The 18,547-nt window shown below is 42.6% G+C and overlaps 1 protein-coding gene across 2 annotated transcripts in view; it reads left to right on the top strand.

The window, feature by feature from the left end:
- Positions 1–18,547, top strand: part of PTPRM (protein tyrosine phosphatase receptor type M) — an 884,602-nt gene that overhangs the window by 399,621 nt on the left and 466,434 nt on the right. For both annotated transcript variants that reach the window (XM_062201377.1, XM_062201376.1), the window contains exons 6-7: positions 3,171–3,345; positions 10,520–10,813. In XM_062201377.1, the coding sequence (XP_062057361.1) occupies positions 3,171–3,345; positions 10,520–10,813 (469 nt within the window). The remainder of the gene's footprint in view (positions 1–3,170; positions 3,346–10,519; positions 10,814–18,547) is intronic.

Raw genomic sequence — 18,547 nt, 5'->3', positions numbered from 1 at the left:
CCAACAGCACCTTACAGATTTGTTGTGCACCTCTGACAAACCAGGATGCAGTGCTACTGCTCTCCCCATTTGCTCTGTGCACTGTGGGTGGCTGTTTACCACTCTGTGTTGTGATAATTGCCTCATCTGTCTGTTTTCCTATCCAGATGATCAATTCAGATGATCAATTCAATTCAGTAAAGGGTTGTTCTTTTAACTGCATGTTCCCTCATATGATAGAGTATGTGTCTCACAAAACATAGTCACTGGAATGAGTGCTTGAATACATGCACATGGGAATTATTTAATATAAAATAACTTCTAGATTTAAGCAAGATGTGTGAGTTGGTTTTGGTATGTGGATCCTAACATGGAATGACACTAGTTAGCACTTGGTTTCTCCTCCTAATACACTATCTCTCGTGAAAGTGAATCTAGTTTTCTATGTGGTCAACAGTGTGGAATTTGTAAAAAGGCTCATTCCAGGACTGGCGTTGTGGCACAGTGGATCAAGTCCCTGCTTGTGATGCCAGCATGCCACATCAGAGCACTGGTTCAAGTCCTGGCTATTCTATTTCCAATCCAGCCCCCTGCAAATGCCCCTGGGAGGCAGTGGAATATGGCCTACATACTTGGACCTCTGTCCCACTTCCTACTTTGGGAAACTCCGAGTTCCTGGCCCAGCCCTGGCTGTTGTGGCCAAATGGCGAGTAACCAGCGAATGGAAGATATTGTCTCCCTCTTTCCCTTTCTCTCTCCCTCTCTGCCTTTCAAATAAATAAATAAATAAATAACCTTCAAAAAGACTGATGCCTTATTAAGTAAATAAGTTGATAACCATTTGGCATGCCTGCTGGCATTGTTCATAAACAAAGCCTGGAAATGTGACATCTGCCTTTCTTTAATGTTTCATTCACTTTCCCACAGAATCCATAGGTTAGCGCTTTTCTTCAGTCTGAGAAAAAGACAAACTTAATTGTATACAGAAGTACGTCCCAGGTTTAGCCCTAGTGGGGGAATCGGATTGATGACTTTGTGGGAGGGGTGTTAGAGACGGAGCATGTGCTGTACAGAGAGGAAGCCTGCCTCCTGTGGTATTAATTAGCAGAGCTAAAATTTGTTATGTTGTGTTTGTTTACTTATTGATGCTTTGTGGGAGATCAGACGTAAGGCATTTGGCAACACACACACATGCTAGACATATATGAGACTTCATATTCTGATTTATGACTTTTGAAGCTATAAACAAGACTGCCTTTATAGATGACCTTAAGGATATTGTTGGTGGAACTCTTCTTCCCCCCACCTGATGTTTCCTTCCACGTGGTGGGAACTCTGCTAGTGTAGCACTGGCTTCTCACTGCCTAAGCAGGAGCAGCCTGGGAGGAAGCCTTGAGCGTGCATTGCCAACCCTTCTGTGGGGAGCCTCCTGCCTTTGGGAACCCTGTGCCTCCAGCCTGTGAGTTCCACAGCAGCTCCCAACATGCGGGAGGCCCTGTCTAGTGCAGCCTGTGACTGGGCGGGTCAGTCTTTCTAGCTTTGTGCTTCCGTGTCAGCAAGCCCATTGTTCTGCACACTTAGCCATATTCTACAGTCTCAGCGTTATCAGTCAGAGAGGTAACCTTTTGACAGTTTTCCTGCCTTTCTCCTGGAATTCACTGCCAAGTTGAAGTGAAGCTTGTGTGGGGCTGCATGATGCCTATGCCAGTGTCCTTGCAGATGTCTTTAATTTCTCATAACAGCGCTGAACGTGAGTCCTGTCATCTCCTTTCCACAGATAAAGTAGGGCCTCTGAAGGTCAGTCACTTGAGTGGTCACGTGAAGCTGGGACTTAGGATCTCCTGTGACAATGAAGACATGGCGGTACTTTAAAGTCCTTTGCAGCATACAAAGCCCCAGACAGTTCGGATGAGTTGAATTCCTTTGCGGCCTGGTGCTTCCATAGCCACCGATGCCAACATTTTAATGAGGCCTGCATATCTGTGCATGCACAGGAATCTGCCCACCTCCCCAGGCTCCGCTGGCAGCCTTGAAGTCATCCAAGCCCGCAGCTCTTTCTAGCCATCTTGGACTTCCTGTACTGTTCCATGTGATGTGAATGCTGTTTCCCTCCCATCTTCCTGCTGTGCCCGGCTCGTTCCACTTCCTCCGCAGCTCTCAGCTCACATATCAGTTCTTCAGGCTAGCCTCTCACAGCCCTCGTGTCTGCCTTTGGTTTACATCGTGGTCTCCACCACGATGATGTTCCTGTTGCTGCCATTCCTGATTATGCATTCATTTCAAGCCAGTATCCCTCCACCCTTGGGAGTTGGGTATCTTGACTGTCATAGTATGTGGTTGGCATCCTGAGTGTGGTTTCTAGGTGAATGGTAGGCGTAGTGCTTAGCATCATGGAGTAGCCTTGAGGGCTTTGTCCATTGCTGTCTGCTGATGTTTACAAATGGCATGGTGAAGATCACTTCTTCCCTGATAATCATAGGCTCCCCTTGAGGGTTTACTCTACTGGTAGCATAAAGGCTTATTAGTATATGGGGATAATAAAAGACAAAACTGCCCCCGCTGTAGAGCCTGCTCTATGGCATTCTGGGACTGTGAGCATAGTGGGCAACTGCGCCCTAACGCTTCAGTATTAGCTGGTATTACTAAATGTTGACTTCTGCTTGGGTTCTGTGTGTAGATGAAGAATGTCATAAACTTGGACTAGTCCTCCAGGCTTACTCAGTAGGGAATATGCTGGTACCTAATGTATATTTTAAAGTTATTCTTGATAAATTGTTTGTTCATTTATAAAATGAGGTCAGTAGTATGGTAACAGGTGAGTTAAGAAGGTTTCCTAACCAAGCTAGAAAAAATAAGATAAAGTGTTATGAAATGACCAAATGCCGATAGTTTAGGAGCAAAATAAATGATTTTCCCAAATGCCCTTTCCCTCCCTCTGTCGAACTAATTTAATATAATTAATATCTCAAAGGTGCAAAACCAAGACATTGCTGCAGACTTAAGTGTCAATCATGGCACAGTTTCTCTTCCTTGGCCAGCTGTGCGGTTGGAACAACTGCCCACAGGCAGCAAATAAGTGAACCAAGATCTGCATGAAAATCATGCTGGTAATATTCCATCAGGTGTCTCACTGTTCTGATGTCACAGCTCATGCAGCTTCTCTCTGTCCTCCCCACCCCCACCGATTACAGGGCATCGACGTGCGCGACGCTCCCCTGAAGGAAATAAAGGTGACTAGTTCCCGAAGATTCACAGCTTCATTTAATGTGGTGAATACGACAAAACGAGATGCTGGGAAGTACCGCTGCATGATTCGCACCGAAGGAGGTGTTGGGATATCCAACTATGCGGAATTGGTAGTTAAAGGTATTTAATGTGTTTTTATACCCTGAAATAGTCTATTAAAATAGATACGTTAGGTGGTTGTTAGTTCATTATTTGTTTAAAGCTCACACTTATCCTTGTTGGTTTCTGAATAGTAGTTTGGTGACAGGCGATACTGATGGATTGCATTCTGCTTACAAATTTTGCACGTGAGCAATATCTGAAAAATATGTGTTATTTATGTTGCTTTAGTTGCATGCAAAGCAATGAATATGCTCTTGGCAAGGTCTTCTGCCAGCTCTATATACAGAGATTACAACCTATAAATTTTTTAAGGAATGAAATTTTTTTACTGATAGAAAATCACTTAAAATGCAAATATTCACCAGCCATGGTGTTTATGATAGCAGGTTGGTTAATAAAATGAAGCAGTGTCAGTATAAAAATGCTCAGTCATATCACACAAGCCATATTGATAATGCCGTGTTAACATTCATAATGTTCCAGTTTGGTTCTATTACTATATTTTACATGACTGAAAAATTGAGTCGTTATATTCCAGAAGGTGGGGGATGAGGGGAAAATAAGTGTCCTTTTGCGTGTTTAATTCTTTATTGTGGGCTGAGGAGTTTACAGTATTAGCTGTGAAAGCAGTTTTTGGTCCCAGACAGAATCATTTGGACTTTTAGATGTACCACAAGGCATTTTTAGATAACTTTGGCAGGAGTTCTCTTAGGAGAAGAGAACAACTCCTGATTTTTTAATGTTTCCCCTGCCATTGTTAAATACACAGCGTGTCCCTGTATGTTAAATACAGAGCTCTTTCTTTTTTTCAGTACATTGCTCTATGCAGCCAACTTCGAAGACCAGCACTGGGTTCAAATCGCAGAACCAAATATGTGCGCATGGGCTGGTGGCTCACACTCCCAATTCTTCTGTTTCTTCATGTGCTCCATAGATATAATGATGTAACCTACCTGGTAGGGCTGCCAGGAGGATCAAGTGCAAGGTGAATCTGTGTGGCACATAGAACGGTGTATGGAGTGAGCAGCACATGTCACAGCCATGGCCAGGAGGACAGTCATGATCTTACTCTCTGATCCTGTTGACCGCTGCTCTTCATTTGGGAATGCATGTCAGAGCTACCCTTCCAGACTGATGAATTTATCTATATGTCTACCTTGAGAGAGGGACAGGAGACAAGAGACAGAGCACTCCTCTGTTGATTCGCTCCCCAGTTGCCCACACAGGTGGAACAGGGGCAGGAGTCCGCAGCTCAATCCAAGTCTCCCACGTGAGTGATAAGAACTCAATCACAGGGGCCATCACCACTGCCTCCCAGGCCCCCTGCTGTGGCACATGGACATCTTAACCACCAGGCTAAATGCCCACTCACATCCATTTTGAAACTACAGATGCATAGCCGGTACTGTGGTGCAGCAGGTGAACACCCTGGCCTGCAGTGCCGGCATCCCATATGGTGGCCAGTTCTAGTCCCGGCTGCTCCTCTTCTGATCCAGCTCTCTGTTACGGCCTGGAGAAGCTGTGGAAGATGGCCCAGGTCTTTGGGCCCCTGCACCCACGTGGGAGACCTGGAAGAAGCTCCTGGCTCCTAGCTGCACAGCTCCGACCATTGCGGCCAATTGGGGAGTGAACCAGCGGATGGAAGACCTCTCTGTCTCTGCCTCTCTCTGTAACTCTGTCTTTCAAATAAATAAAATAAATCTAAAAAAACACAAAACAAACCTACAGATGCTTGCACACCTCTTCTTCCTTGTGTCTTCCCACTACACCATACAGAACAGAATCCCCAGGGGACACACCTTCGTTTGCAACCTTTAAGTGTTTTGGGCATGTGTTTCTGCTATGAGATTCTTACTGCCAATAGTAGTCACACATTATTTGGGAGAGAAAACACTTGGCTTAACATTAGTTCTCAAGAATCCTTTATTTACAGCAATGACAGATATTCAGTGTGAGGAATCTAGTCGAATAATGTATTTTGCCACATTAGAATATTAGGTGCTTTGGGTTACAGTGAAACTTGAACTGGTCTGGTTGACTAATATTTGGATTTTGGTGTAATGTTTTCGACAAAACAAAAATTCTTCACAGTAATACACACTGTGCACTGTTGAAAACTCCTTGTGATTATTTTTTTTTTCTTTTCTGATTTCTAACTGCTCTGAGGTGCCTTTAAAAAGGTCATGGAAAGTAGAATTAAAAGATAGCTTTAATTTGATGCAAAGAAATGTTAAAATCTACACATGCTTGTTTCATACTGTGGATTTTCCATGAACTTGGTGAAGAACCCTTGTCTTCCGCTTCACCAAGACCAGCCAGCACCTACGTTATTAAGGCATCCTGTTTCCTGCTCAGTGGGATGTACAAATCTAGTAGCTGCTCCCAAAATTGCCTTTGTGGAAAAGTTAATTTGTTGGGAGTTATAAGTAAATCAGTACAAACGAAAGCACACAGAACGAATGAGTTCTTACTCAGATTTTTGTGCCACGCTTCCTGTCTTGTGGCAATGTAGTCAGATCTTGGCTCAGTGTGGTAAAAACTTCCAGCATCTCTTTCCATCTTTGCACACTGCCAAAGCAGTAACAATCTGTGTGCAGTTAGGACTCAAATCTGAAGTTTGACTTCTCCCCCCATTTACGACTTTGTAGCCATATTCTGTACGTGTGTGTGTGTGTGTGTATTTAGTTTTCTAAAGTGAGATAGCATGCTGGATTCTAGTAATTTAATACAGTTATTATCTTGGGACAATTACTTTAAGTTACACAGCAATATTTTCAGGCTACTTACTATAATTTAACAATTTTCTGTATGTCATGCAATATTTAGTGCGCTGATGTGTTTGCAAATAGAAAAAACTAAAGTCCGTGGTGATTATACATCAATTTCATGCCAGCCTTATTCCCCTTGCCAATAAAACTGATATCATTTAATTGTGTAACTATTGTTCCCATCTTTATTCATGCCTACCACTGTTTTTGGTAACCAAGCACATAAATGTATTTTATGTAACTTTCACAGTGTATGTATGTAGGAATATATAACAATTCCATACTTAATTATGTGAGAGAATATATTTTGTAGCAATACCATATTTAATGGTATGTGAGATATAAAAGCCTATATATTGACACACATGTATCAGGCAATCACATATGTGTACTTTTTTAAAAAAAAGATTTATTTATTTATTTGAAAGTCAGAGTTACACAGAGAGAGAAGAAGAGGCAGAGAGAGAGAGGTCTTCCATCCGCTGCTTCACTCCCCAAATGGCCGCAATGGCTGGAGCTGGGCAGAACTGCAGCCAGGAGCCAGGAGCTTCTTCCAGGTCTCCCACATGGGTGCAGGAGCCCAAGGACTTGGGTCATCTTCTTATGCTTTCCCATGCCGTAGCAGAGAGCTGGGTGTGAAGTGGAGCAGCCGGGACTCGAACTGGTGCCCATATGGGATGCCAACACTGCAGGTGGTGGCTTTGCCTGCTATGCCACAGTGCCAGCCCCCTCACATATGTGTACTGATTAGAAATACTTACATGTGTGCACATTTATATAAGGTCTTTGATTACTGGCTTGATGTAGAAGGATTGTTGTGGTCCTTAAATATTTTACTGCCAGCATTACAGCGTAGCATGTTAAGTCACCCCCCACAATGCCAACATCCCATATCTGAGCACCAGTTCAAGTCCCAGCTGCCCTGCTTCTGATCCATCTCCTTCCTAATGCCCCTGGGAAAGCAGCAGATGATGGTTCAGATTCTTAGACCACTGACACCCACATGAGCGGCTGGAATGGAGTCCCAGGCTTCTGACTTTGGCTTAGTGCAATGCACGCCTTGCAGCTGTTTGGGTAGTGAACCAACATACAGAAGATCTCTCTCTGTCTCTCCCTGTCTCTATCAGTCTGTCTTTTAAATAAATGAAATAAATCATTTAAGAAAGAAAAATACTTTCAATTGCTTTCTGTCACTTAATTGAAATCCCCCCCCCCCTTTTTTTTTCTCTCCCTCCCTTTCTTTCCTTTAGGAAAATTGGTTCACAGTTTAAATGTTGACTTATTCTTGTACTGATTCTCACATAAACTCAAAGTTTTTTTAAAGTCTGTCTCAACTGATCCCAGTTTCTATTTGAATCTTTCTTTTGATTTTATATGACAAGTACTTAGGTTCTTTTAAAAAAAAAAAAAGATTTTATTTACTTATTTGAGAGGTAGAGTTGCAGGCCGAGAGAGTGAGAGACAGAGAGACAGGTCTTCCACCCAATGGTTCACTATCCAAATGACTGCAACAGCTGGTGCCAGGCTGATCCAAAGTCAGGAGCCAGGAGTTTCCTCTGGGTCTCCCACATGGGTGCAGGGGCTCAAGCGCTTGTGCTATCCTCTAATGCTTTCTCAGGCCATATCCAGAGAGCCGGGATTAGAAGTAGAGCAGCCAGGACTTGAACCGGTGCCCAAAAGGGATGCTGGCGCCACAGGTGGAAGCTTAGCCTACTACACCACAGTGCCATCCCCACTAAGTATTTTTCTTAATGGGGAATTGATGTAGAAAATATCCTCAGGACTAGCGCTGTGGTGCAGTGGGTTAACACCCTGGCCTGAAGTGCCGGCATCTCATATGGGCGCCGGTTCTAGTCCCAGCTGCTCCTCTTCCGATCCTGCTCTCTGCTACAGCCTGGGATAGCAGTAGAAGATGGCCCAAGTCCTTGGGCCCCTGTACCCATGTGGGAAATTCAGAGGAGGCTCCTGGCTCCTGCTTTCAGATAGGTGCAGCTCCAGCCATTGCAGCCATCTGGGGAGTGAACCAGTCAGTGGATGGAAGACCTCTCTCTCTCTCTCTCTCTCTGCCTCTCCTTCTCTGTGTAACTCTTTAAAATAAATAAATCTTTTTTTTTAAAGAAAATATCCTCAAGATAAAAATACATTAAAGCTGTGTTTATTTTTAGTTACTAGTAACAGTGTCCCAAATGAGTGGGTATATGCACCACCTTTTGTGACCTTGCCCCTGAGCTGTAGCAGTTCAACAACCCTTACTTGCAACTTGAAAGTACTTAACTTCCATGTCAGCCCAGCTACATAAATGCTTTAGGATGTACTATACAAGGCCTGTCTCTTGTCTCATGTCAGGGAACTACCCACTGATATACATGATTTAAATCCAAGCTATTTAAAGAAATGAAGAACCAGCACACAGTTTCAGTTTATAAACAATACGAACAATATTTATGGAGTTTACCTTATGTTTGTAATCCCTTAAATAAACATCATTCAAAATTTGATGTCTTAATTTTAGCTCAGTCTAATGAGATTCTCCAAGTTGTTTTTAAAAACCGGTGGAAATTATCACTCCTTGAATTTAAAAAACAACAAAGATCACAACTGGATATAGCAGGTTTCTTAGTAGTCTAGGAATCAGCCTGGTAAATCTCAGCTGGTGCTGGCTTCCCTGAGATCCTGTTCAGCAGGCAACATGGCTGCAATCCATGAATTGGGTCTACCATGCAAGAGGGCAGGAGAAATTACAACAAGGAAGCCATCATAGCAAGTGTTGTCTTCCATGCACTTGTATGAGCAAAATGAGTTAAAAACGAAAACATGCTAGAAATGCACGGATCACCTGTGGAAGTGTTCTAGAAAAAAAAAATCACAAGACTTTATGTTTTTCTGAACTGATGCTTCATTGAAGTGGAAATGTTATTTTGTTCCATGATCTCATGTATCACTTGTGGTACCACGCACAGTGACATCAGCATATGGAATACCTTTGGTGCTTGGAGAATTATTCAAGCAGCATGTAACTAGTAGACTGGGAATATTGTTCATGATAAAATGTGCCTTTTTTTAAAGGTTTATTTATTATTTGAGTTGTTGAGTTATAGACAGAGCAAGGGAGAGACAGAGGAAGGTCTTCTATCTACTGGTTCACTCCCCAAGTGGCTGCAACAGCTGGAGCTGAGCCAATCTGAGGCAAAGAGCCAGAAGCTTCTTCTAGGTCTCCCATGTGGGTGTAGGGACCCAAGCACTTGGACCATCTGCCACTGCTTTCCCAGACCTAAGCAGAGAGCTGGATCAGAAGAGGAGCAGGTGGGACATGAACCAGCATCCATGTGGGATGCTGGCGCTGCAGGCAGAGGCTTAGCCTACTATACCACAGTGCTGGCCCCAACACTGTCTATCTTCTCAGGCAATAATATGGAGTAAGAATCCATCTTAGGGTATAAATAATTAAAGGGACTTTCTTAGGTTGTAATGTATGTTTCTGCTGGATTCTTAGAGCTTTATCAAGCTGTCCATAGCTTGTTCTTGGCTTCCAAGCTTTCCTTTCTACTCAGAGTTCCCTGAGCTGCACTGCAGTGGACTTTATTATCCAGAGTGCTCGGTTCTCCTGTAGTTCAAGGAGGCCATTGTGGTAATTTTGGGGAAATGAATTGTACAAATTCATTTATAATGAGATAAACTACAACTTCAACACTGTTTTGAATGTGATGATGAGAATGTCTGATGATTTTGTAGATTTTCCAATGAGTCGGTTGACAGTGGAATGCTTCCTAGACCTTACAATTTGCCACTTGAGGTAGCTCTACCAGTTACTTTTTTTTTTAAGATTTATTTATTTATTTGAAAGTCAGAGTAACACACAGAGACAGAAGTCTTCCATCCACTGGTTCACTTCCCAGTTGGCTGCAATGGCATGAGCTATGCTGATCTGAAGCCAGGAGCTTCTTCTGGGTCTCCCACACGGGTGCAGGGGTCCAAGAACCTGGGCCGTTTTCTGCTTTCCCAGGCCATAGTAGAGAGCTGGGTCAGAAGTGGAACAGCCAGGACTCAAACCAGCACCCATATGGGATGCTGGCAGTGCAGGCAGAGGCTTTACCCACTTTGCCACAGAGCCAGCCCCCACCAGTTACTTTTAATAAGGAAGGAAAAAAAAATCCTTAGATGTCTCTGTAGCTGTCTGAGCAAATGTTGTGTCTTTAGACCAGGGAGGGGCATACCTACCTGAACAAATTTTGGTTTGAAATCTCATTTGCCTCACAGTGTTGGGCATTGTGAAAACATCTATCATTATGCTTTTTCTCATTAGGTCTTCATCAATTCATTCCTGAAATTTTAAGTGGTGTACATTTTAATAAGAGCTGCCTATTTAGCTCTCTTAATACCAAAGTAAAAGCATCCTAAAGATGGCTCTCTGGTCTGCCTTTCAGAGCCACCTGTTCCCATTGCCCCACCCCAGCTGGCCTCCGTGGGAGCGACCTACCTGTGGATTCAGCTCAACGCCAACTCCATCAATGGAGATGGGCCCATCGTGGCCCGGGAGGTGGAGTACTGCACAGCCAGTGGGAGCTGGAACGACCGGCAGCCTGTGGATTCCACCAGTTACAAAATTGGGCACCTTGATCCAGACACAGAATATGAGATTAGTGTGCTCCTCACCAGGCCAGGGGAAGGTGGCACCGGGTCTCCTGGGCCAGCTCTCAGGACAAGAACCAAGTGTGCTGGTGAGTATGGAAACCTGCGACTAATTGTTATGGTCTCCCCTAGGCATTGCCTGGCAGTGCTGGGTTCAGCCATGGACTCACATCTGTTCCCCACCTCTGTCCACATCTTATCTACAAACAGAAATTTTCCATAGCCTGAGAATAAATGGTAGATTCCCAGGTTTGGTATCTCTCAGCTTGCCTCTACCTCTTTTTCCTATTCTTACTTAAGGCCTTGCTCCGAGTTCCACATGGTTCATACAAGAACGGGCCCTGACATTCCCAGAAATGGATTACTTTAATGATTTCCACTAACAGGTCTACCCTCTCCTTCAGGTCCCTGGGTTTTATGTTCACAGTCAATATATTTGTAACCTAGAGGGGCATGGAACAGTAGATTCCATCTTAGAGATGGCTTTCAGCTAGCTGTGTTTTAATTGATGACTGTTTAATAGAGGGGCTGCTGGCCAATGACATGGGGCCCATGGATAACACGAGTGGGTTGTGGTTGCATGCCTCCTTTAGGTTCTTGTATTATAAAGTTCTCATTGTGCTAAACCCATTGTATAATTTAAATACACGAATACTCTCTGGAGAGGGACATATAAAGTCATACGATAATGAAAACCTGAAGAAGCCCCCCCATTAGAAGTCATGGTGTTGTTCCTATATAACAACACTCTGGTAGGGAGGAGAGAGAAATAATGCATTGGGACACTGAATTGTTCTTTTGTCACGTACATAAAAGGATCCTCTCATGTTGAATTGTGTGTTGAGGTGAGGAGATTCCATAACTCTTGATGAATATGTTTCATTTTGTTTTTAGGTTCTAAGAATATAGTCACCCCTCCCCCACCATACCCACAGGTTCTGTATTTGCAGATTCAAACTATCACAGATTGAAAATATTTTTTAGAAAATGGGTCATTACTGAATAAGTGAATACTTTTTTATCCTTGTCATTATTCCCTAAACAATTGATTGTAACAACTGCTTATGTGACATTGATATTGTGTTAGATATTGTAAGAAATGCAGAAATAAAATAAATGGGAGGATGTGTGTAGGTTCTATACAAGTACTATGCCATTATTTTTGACAAGCAGAGTTAGACAGTGAGAAAGAGAGACAGCGAGAAAGGTCTTCCTTTTCCATTGGTTCACCCCCCAAATGGCTACTGCGGCAGGTGCACTGTGCCAATCTGAAGCCAGGAGCCAGGTGCTTCCTCCTGGTCTCCCATGCAGGTGCAGGGTCCAAACACTTGGGCCATCCTCCACTGCACTCCCGGGCCACAGCAGAGAGCTGGACTGGAAGAGGAGCAACCAGGACAGAATCCAGTGCCCCAACCGGGACTAGAACCCGGGGTGCCAGCGCCGCAGGCAGAGGATTAGCTAAGTGAGCCACGGTGCCAGCACTAGCCATTTTTTATAAGGAACTTGAGCAGCCATGGATTTGGCTGGAGATGGGCAATCCTGGAACTGTCCCTCCCATGAATACTGAGGGATAACTCTACTAAGCACAGTCTGCCTCATGTGGTAGGAGTTAGAGAAATCATTAAATCTTAACACTCTTTCTACAAGTGCAACACTCATGGGAAACTTGTTTTTTTTAAGATTAGTGTTAGCAAAGGGAACAGGTACCTTTTCCCTTCTGGGGATACATGCTGTTTGTGCAGTGACTGTCCTAGGCTGTTGTGAACATCTTGTCTCTGTTCTGGAATCTACCTCTGAATGCTCACCTTGTGCACATCCTCTTGAGCAGGAACTGCTACTGTGGTTCCCAGAGCCCAGTGTGGTGGTTCTGCAGAGAAAGGAGTTCCCTCATCTTTCCTCCTCTCTCCTCCTGTCATCTCCTGTTTCTTTAATTGAATACATTCCTTCCTTTGTGTGAAATAATTTCTTATATTATCCTATCTCCTCTTGTAATGAAAATGATATACCACAGCCTGTATCATCTTCCAGGGTAGAAATTGCTTTCGGATGTGTTGTTTATTTGACACCTGTCCTGTGAGTTCATCAGGGCGGTATGGGGACCCCATATTGCCAACGGAGAAACTGAATGCCTTGTATGATGCTCCTTCAGAATAAATTTAGCATGAATTCACTTGAGGATTACATTAAGGAATCCTGTTTAAGGCATGACCATACACAAGGGGACTTCAAAAAGTTTGTGGAAAATGGATTTAAAAGATAGGTTTATTTTCATATGGATTTTGAAATCCATATGTAATTTTTCATGTTTTCCATGGACATCTGGAAGACCCCCGGAATGCCTGGATTTCATTTTTTTGTACCAAAATAAGCTTAGCTTTTAATCCCATTTTCCTTGAACTTTTGGAAATTCCCTTGTGTAGCTTCCCCCTTTCTCCTAAAGAGGGTTTGAATTTCATGGTCTGCACTGGGGAGAGACCGTCAGCTGTCATGCCAGTCCCTGGCAGCCCCACCTACTTAGTGTTTCCAATCCTTGCTCTTTCTCCACAATTTTCTCTCTTCTTTTGGTTGGTTGCCTGTACATCACAGCTGTTGTCACATTGCCATATAAGCTCGTGTTTCCCTGGGTTATAATGCATGCGTCACTGTTTTCAGGAAGTCTTTTTGTTACTGCTGGGTGGTGTGTAAATGGATAGTTCTCAAGGAGACAGAGAATCTTTTATGATAGATTGGAAACCCTTTTACGAGATGGAAACCAATTTTCGGTTGATACCTCTAGACCTGCACTGTGCCTTCAAGTATTACACTTCTATACTAAGCAAGGAAGCCCAGTGATAATGCACCCTTTTCCTCTTATTTTTGCAACCTGGAGTTGACACCATTCGTGGTTGCATTTCTGTTGTGTCAAGTGCTGGCTTTATGTATTTTTGAAAAAGCTGTACTTGAGAAAGTCAGTCTTACCAAACAGAGGGTGGTATGATAGGTGAGAGAGTTAAACTTAGAAATAAGGGAGAGAGAGAGGATGTTAGATGGCTGAGGGAGGTAAAGTCAGCGGAGATTCTCAACTGTTGGAGGAAGTACAGTTCACCCTTTGCTGACCTGAGACTTGCCGGTAAGACTAGATCTCCAGCTAAGGCTGGTGATCCATGCGCAATTGTGGAAAGCAGTACTGATTGAAAGGGAAGAAGATGCATGCTATAAGCTACAGACGGAAAGTTTTGATACTGATCCTGAACTGTCAGTCAGATTGTTTGTGAGCATTTAGTGTTCCTGTAGAACAAGCCATAGACCTCATATGCCTGGGAGAGACTATCAGCATTCTGCAGCAGTAGACAAAAATGACCTTGGTCGGGCCTGAACAGTGGATAGATCTGATAGGGTGATGGAGTAGGAATTCATGTAGATTCATCCTGTGTGGTTTCAAAGGTCAAGAGTATTACTGTGAAATTAGAGTGATTCAATTTAGCAGGAGCATATGTGAAGAATACTTTGAAGGGTTACTTATAGGCACGTGCATCTACAATATAATCTGTGTGAATCAGCTCTGTGGTACAGTTACCTCATACCCTGTACCCTCTAAGGAACCCCTAAGAAGCATCTTCAAAAAAAAGTCATGGAAATGCATATTATGAAAAAACTATGGATTTCAAAATGTGTGTGCCAAATCAAACTTCTCTTTTAATTCCATTTCCATGAACTTTTTTGAAATACCTGCATATGATCTCAGGTTGCATTAGGAAAACAAAGTGCCCATGATGAAGGAGGTGACAGGACTATTCTATCAGTGCTCATTGGGGTCCCATAAATATTACATTTATTTCTGATCTCTGTATTTTAGGAGAGATGGCACAAAATAGATTAGGAGTGGTCGTGTGTGTTGTAGGGGCAGGGAGCAACCAGGGTAGGAAGGATGTGGAACCCTTTTCCGTCAGTAAAGACTGGTAGAAAGAACTGAGAGATAGGGGCTGCCGAAGAACAGGGGCGTTTGTGCAGATTTGTTCAAGCAAAACCTGACATTGTAGAAGGTGATTTTTATATGCAGGAGAGGATTGAGCTAGTAGACCTTGAAGATGTTTTTAATATGAGGAGTGTAGAATTCATTTGTTATTCTCTGTCTCCTGAAATGATCCATTGTATATGTCTGCCCTGAAGCTGTTCGGTTTTATTTTATCCTGGTTTGAATACTCCATGACCGTGTTTATCAAGTACTACTCTGTAGGCCAGTGGAGGCCTGCAGTGACCTTTCCAAATCTGAGCAGAGGGCAGGGGAAGAACAGTGAGTTTGTATTATGGCGAAATAGATTGCATTTGGTGGACTGACTCTGACTCTGAGATGTGCTGCCTGGCTTTTGTGCTGAAAGATCACTTCTTTTATGAAACAGTTGTGTTGGTGAAGAGCCAACAGTTCAGAATGCAGGCTTTGGAACCACTTCCCCAGGTGTAAGTTCTGGCTTTGCATGGAACTAGTTATGGGGCCACAGGAAAACCATTGATCCCCTTTTGGCTGCCATAGCATCATCCACAAATCGGGGTGATCATAGCATCGTGGTTTCTCATGGATTTGATGTGAAGCCTTACCAGGCTAAGGCATATGGTGCCTAGAACAGAGCCTTATATTTAGCAAGTGCTCAGTAAAAGCCAACTGCCATTTTAAAACTTATTTATCTTTTAATAGTTTTAAGAAGGAGACTTTGGTAACCTGATTTTCTTACATTTGCTGTTTTAGAAATATTACCCATGTGACACATCCATCTAAGAACCATAGTTTTCTATTGTGAGCTAGGAGACTCTTCAGCATCACATTCATGGCAAATATTATTCTCTCATCTATGAAATCCATGTTTGGCCAAACTTTATGTTTTCATTTCTGAACTGGGTCAACAACTCTTGGTCTTTCATGTGTTGGTGATACTACTGAGCTCCTTGTGCTACAGTGGTCAGATTACCGTTTATTACCCAGTGTATGTACAAGGGAATTGATTGTCCCAGGGAGCTGGTGGGTGCAGTCTCATTACATGGTCATATTCATGCAGGACTTGTGTTACAGTGCACTTCCAGAGTCCTTGCTTCTTAGGCTTCCTGAAATTATTTTGAAATGTATGCACAGGTCTTCCACGTGAGACCTGGTGCAATCCCCTTAACATCTCTGATTGCCCATTTTCATCTCTAATTAGGGGGCAGTGACACTTGCTCTGGCTGCATGTGAAGACCAAGTTAGAGCTTGTCTGTAAAGACATTTTAAAAGTGATAAAATGTTCTGCCTACATGAATTATTTCTAAAAATGAAAATCACTGGGAGCTAACTTCATGATTTATATGCATATCCAATTATTTCTCAACTTTACAGTTCAGCTATAGTTGAGTAACTGCAGAGAGTTGAAATGACTTCAGCATCCAGTTAAACAAAATGCAATTTAGTTTATGGTTTCTATTATATCTTACATTCTTATAATTATGGGCAGCCTGTATATCACAAGCCATTAAGAGGTAGCTACTTGAAGCAGAGAAGCGAGTGATGTTGTTAGATTAATTTTCATGGTGGACTCTTAATGTGTTTTATTTGGAGATACTGCTTTTTTCTATATCCTGGTTATTGGTTAACTGTGGTTAAGTGAATTGCTAATAACTGGTCCCAGGAGTGAAGGAAGGATGAGACAAACTAATGACTGAACAATTAAGATTGGTGAGTGTAAGAAAAAAACGAACTAAGAGTTGTCCCTTAGAATTAATTTTAACTAAAAATGTTTGGGAGAAAAAGTGGTTGTCTCTTTTAAAAAAAAATTGTCCATAAGATATTTTTTGAGTGCCTGTGTTTGCCAAGTACTTACTCTTCCAAGCCCAGAGGGTAGAATGACAGGCAAGTTTTCTCCCTTGGGATCTTATATAATTAAGGGTACTGTAGGAATGAGAGTATAGGAAACATAAAATATGTATACAGGTTAATAACAAATGCTAATAAAGAAAGTAAAGAAGAAGACAGAAGAGAGAAGCCTATTATATTTTTAGTATTTTTTATTTTGGTACAATACATGTACATAAAATTTGCCATCTTAACCAGTTCTGTGTGTAGAGTTCAGTTGTGTTAAATGTGTTCATCCATCTCCAGAACTCTTTCATCTTCCCACACTGAAACTTTGTGCCTACTAAATACTATCTCCTCATTCCCGCCTCCCTCTAGATTCACAACCACCATTCTATTTTCTGTATCTATGATTGTGACTATTCCAGACCTCTTATATGGGTGGAATCATGCGGTATTTGTCTTTTTTGGGTGCCTTATTGCACTTTGCACAATGTAATCTGGGTTCATATATGCTGTAGTGTTGCTGTGGATTTGTTTTGAGAGGAGAAGCATGGTGGGGGCAAGAGGTGAGGAGTCACCACACAGACACTGGGAGTTGAGTGAAAGTGGTCCAGAGGCCAACAGCCGCAGACTCGTTTATTTCAGTTGGTACAGCAGCTTATATGGCCGAGGCAGCCAATCTGGTCAAGGGGTGATTTATGCCCTAACCAATCACAGCCTGTTGCCAGGCAGGCTCTGTTGCCAGGTGGGTTTTGAAGCCATTCCTGAGTAACTGACACTCACTTTCCAGTGGCCATATTGACATGGCCTTCTCATTCCACCACACTGTAGCATGCATAATTGCAACTTTTTAATTACACTGGTCACAGCAGGTATATCACATGTACTTATTTTATGTTATTCTTGTGAATTATTTCGAGACTTTAAGCTTTAATCTTGGCTTTCAATTAAATTGATAATTCTCAAAGTTTCTAAAAGTATTATCTTTATGACTTATAGAAATTGGCCAGCGCCGCAGCTCAATAGGCTAATCCTCCGCCTTGCGGCGCTGGCACACCGGGTTCTAGTCCTGGTTGGGGTGCCGGATTCTGTCCCGGTTGCCCCTCTTCCAGGCCAGCTCTCTGCTGTGGCCAGGGAGTGCAGTGTAGGATGGCCTAGGTGCTTGGGCCCTGCACCCCATGGGAGACCAGGAGAAGCACCTGGCTCCTGCCTTTGGATCGGCGCGGTGTGCTGACCGCAGTGTGCCAGTTGCAGCGGCCATTAGAGGGTGAACCAACAGCAAAGGAAGACCTTTCTCTCTGTCTCTCTCTCTCTCTCACTGTCCACTCTGCCTGTCAAAAAAAAAAAAAGAAATTGACTAATAACCCACGTAGTGTTAAGTTCTTAAAAGAGTCATTACAAACCATTGCCACAAAAGTGCTATCGAAGTGGAATTCACCACCCATCAACAATTGGCCTTCTGTATGTTGAGAATAGTGATGCATAAGAAGTTAGAGTGTTCCTTTTATCTACTGTTCTTTTGAATTAAACAGGGTAAGTTTTTTTGTTGTTTAAAGATTTATTTTTATTTATTTGAAAGACAGTTACATAGAGAAGTAGAGACAGAGAGAAACATTTTCACAGTGTTCTTAAACAACCTGTATCCAAGGAATAAAATGCTAAAATTTAGATTTTATAGATTTAAGGACAATATACATGATTCTTGTGATGAATTACTGATGGCCAGTTTTACTGCAGTAACATAGTGATTGTCAGCAAGACAGCTAAAATGAGAAAATCAGCTGGGCTACACAGGGTAAGTTTTTAACACCTATTTACATAGAGGTGTGAAGGTATTTCAACAAGTTTCAAAAAGTTAAAATCTATGCAGTTTTTTTCAATATAGACACCTTCAGTGAACATTTTAAATACCCCTTGTCTGTATGAATTTCAAACTTTGGCACCAGAATAAACTCATCTTTTCATTCCATTTTCCATGAGCACTTTAAAATACTCTCGTGTGTGTGTGTGTGTGTATGTATGT

Source organism: Lepus europaeus, chromosome 9 (genome assembly GCF_033115175.1).
Source record: "Lepus europaeus isolate LE1 chromosome 9, mLepTim1.pri, whole genome shotgun sequence".
NCBI lineage: Eukaryota > Metazoa > Chordata > Mammalia > Lagomorpha > Leporidae > Lepus > Lepus europaeus.
This window is presented reverse-complemented; position numbering and strand designations above follow the sequence as displayed.